The sequence below is a fragment of the Corvus brachyrhynchos genome, unplaced genomic scaffold, assembly GCF_000691975.1.
Source record: "Corvus brachyrhynchos isolate BGI_N302 unplaced genomic scaffold, ASM69197v1 scaffold1427, whole genome shotgun sequence".
NCBI classification, from domain to species: domain Eukaryota; kingdom Metazoa; phylum Chordata; class Aves; order Passeriformes; family Corvidae; genus Corvus; species Corvus brachyrhynchos.
Genome location: NW_008239091.1, coordinates 46,752 through 50,053, shown reverse-complemented (window position 1 = coordinate 50,053; position 3,302 = coordinate 46,752). Strand labels below are relative to the sequence as shown.

Genomic DNA, 3,302 nt, shown 5'->3' with positions numbered 1-3,302 from the left:
CGAGTGTGGACGCGCCCCCTGATGATGGCCACGCCCCCAAATATGGACACGCCCCCATATATGGACATGCCCCCTCAATAGGGACACGCCCCCTCATGATGGACACGCCCCCTGAGCAACCCAGACAAGGCCCCTGATGATGGACACGCCCCCCTGAGTGACGTGGACACGCCCTCCAATGATGGACACGCCCCTCATGATGGACACGCCCCGTGAGTGACATGGACACGCCCCCTGATGATGGACACGCCCCCATATGTGGACATGCCCCGATGATAGACACACCCGTCAGAGTGACGTGGACACGCCCCCTGATTATGGACACGCCCCCATAGATGGACATGCCCCCATATATGGACATGCCCCCATATATGGACATGCCCCGATGATGGACACGCCCCCTGATGATGGACACGCCCCCAAATATGGACACGCCCCCCTGAGTATGGACTCGCCCCCATATATGGACATGCCCCCTGATGATGGACACGCCCCCAAATATGGACACGCCCCCCTGAGTATGGACTCGCCCCCATATATGGACATGCCCCCTGATGATGGACACGCCCCCAAATATGGACACGCCCCCCTGAGTATGGACTCGCCCCCATATATGGACATGCCCCCTGATGATGGACACGCCCCCAAATATGGACACGCCCCCCTGAGTATGGACTCGCCCCCATATATGGACATGCCCCCTGATGATGGACACGCCCCCAAATATGGACACGCCCCCCTGAGTATGGACTCGCCCCCATATATGGACATGCCCCCTGATGATGGACACGCCCCCAAATATGGACACGCCCCCCTGAGTATGGACTCGCCCCCATATATGGACATGCCCCCTGATGATGGACACGCCCCCAAATATGGACACGCCCCCCTGAGTATGGACTCGCCCCCATATATGGACATGCCCCCTGATGATGGACACGCCCCCAAATATGGACACGCCCCCCTGAGTATGGACTCGCCCCCATATATGGACATGCCCCCTGATGATGGACACGCCCCCAAATATGGACACGCCCCCCTGAGTATGGACTCGCCCCCATATATGGACATGCCCCCTGATGATGGACACGCCCCCAAATATGGACACGCCCCCCTGAGTATGGACTCGCCCCCATATATGGACATGCCCCCTGATGATGGACACGCCCCCAAATATGGACACGCCCCCCTGAGTATGGACTCGCCCCCATATATGGACATGCCCCCTGATGATGGACACGCCCCCAAATATGGACACGCCCCCCTGAGTATGGACTCGCCCCCATATATGGACATGCCCCCTGATGATGGACACGCCCCCAAATATGGACACGCCCCCCTGAGTATGGACTCGCCCCCATATATGGACATGCCCCCTGATGATGGACACGCCCCCAAATATGGACACGCCCCCCTGAGTATGGACTCGCCCCCATATATGGACATGCCCCCTGATGATGGACACGCCCCCAAATATGGACACGCCCCCCTGAGTATGGACTCGCCCCCATATATGGACATGCCCCCTGATGATGGACACGCCCCCAAATATGGACACGCCCCCCTGAGTATGGACTCGCCCCCATATATGGACATGCCCCCTGATGATGGACACGCCCCCTGAGTATGGACACGCCCACCGACTCGCCGGCCACGCCCCTTCCCGTGGCCACGCCCCCCGCCCCTGACCACGCCCCCTCCCCCTCAGGCCACGCCCCTTTCCCACGGATGGTGCTCCACGCTCAGCCCCGCCCCCTCCCCGGGCGTGGCCGCTGATTGGCCGATGGGGGCGTGGTTATGCAAATGAGGGGGCGGGGCCAACCCGGGACATTTTTCCCCTTTTTTTTGTTGTTGTTGTTGTTTTTAGGATTTTTTTCGGGAATTTTTCGGGGCCGGTTTGTTGTTTTTTTTTTTTCCCGGGGGGGCAATTCCCGCTTTTTTCGCTTTCCCGCCCGCCAAAACCTCCGAAAATTCCCGGGTTTTCACCCCCAAAAAATTCCCGGTTTTATTCCTCCACAAAAATTCCCATTTTTCCCCAAAAAATCCCAAATTTTCCCCCAAATTCCCATTTCCCTCCCAAAATGCATCAAATTTCCCCCAAATTCCTAAGATTTTGCCCAAAATTCCCATTTTTCTGCCAAAATTCATGAGATTTCCCCAAAATTCCCATTTTTTCCCTCCAAATTCCCCTTTGTCCCCAAAAATTAACAAGATATCCCCCAAAATTCCTGAATTATGCCCACAAATCCCCTAAATTTCCCCAAAATTCCCCCAAAATCCCCATTATTCCCCCAAAATTCCCAATTGTCCCCGTAAAACTCCCCAAATTCCCAAGATTTTCCCCAAAATTTTCCCTAAAACTCCCATTTCCCACAAAACCCATCAAATTTCCCTAAAGTTCCCATTTTTTCCCCCAAAATTCCACTTTTCCCTCCAAAATTCCCAAAAATTTCCCTCAAATTGCCAAAATTTTCCTGAAATTCTCCAATTTTCTCCCCAAACTTCCCAGGTTTCCAAGATTTTCCACAAAATTCCCAAAACGTGCCCAAAATTCCCATTTCCCACCCAAATTCTGCAAATTCTCCCCAAAATTCCCCAAATTCCCCCCAAATTTCCATTTTCTTTGCCAAATTCCTGATTTTTCCCCCCAAATTCCCATTTTCTTCACCAAATTCCCGATTTTTTCCCCAAATTTCTCCAAGATTCCCCAAAATTCCCGTTTTCCCCCCAAATTCCCAAATTCTCCCCAAAATTCCCATTTTTTTGGCAAAACTCCCTAAATTTCCCCAAAATTCCTATTTTCCTCCAAAATTCCAAAGATTTTCCCCCAAATTCCCATTTTTCCTCCAAAATGCCTCAAATTTCCCCCAAATTTTTATTTTCTTCTCCAAATTCCCGTTTTTCTCTATAAAATCCCCTAAAATTCCCCAAAATTCCTATTTCCCTCCAAAATTCCAACGATTTTCCCCCAAATTCCCATTTTTCCTCCAAAATGCCTCAAATTTCCCCCAAATTTTTATTTTCTTCTCCAAATTCCCGTTTTTCTCTATAAAATCCCCTAAAATTCCCCAAAATTCCTATTTCCCTCCAAAATTCCAACGATTTTCCCCCAAATTCCCATTTTTCCTCCAAAATGCCTCAAATTTCCCCCAAATTTTTATTTTCTTCTCCAAATTCCCGTTTTTCTCTATAAAATCCCCTAAAATTCCCCAAAATTTCCATTTTTACCGTAAAATTCCCCAAAATCCCTGTTTTTTCCCCTAAAATTCCCAAATTCTCCCCTTAATCCCCCTGTTCCCCCC

At 51.0% G+C, this 3,302-nt stretch overlaps 1 protein-coding gene across 1 annotated transcript in view; it reads left to right on the top strand.

Annotated features, from left to right (window-relative positions):
• Positions 1-2,635, top strand: part of LOC108447950 (leucine-rich repeat extensin-like protein 3) — a 2,775-nt gene extending 140 nt beyond the window's left edge. The window contains exons 2-3 of the mRNA XM_017739343.1: positions 1-66; positions 305-2,635. Of these exons, the coding sequence (XP_017594832.1) occupies positions 22-66; positions 305-1,624 (1,365 nt within the window). The 5' untranslated portion in view covers positions 1-21 and the 3' untranslated portion in view covers positions 1,625-2,635. The remainder of the gene's footprint in view (positions 67-304) is intronic.
• Positions 2,636-3,302: the final 667 nt, after the last annotated feature.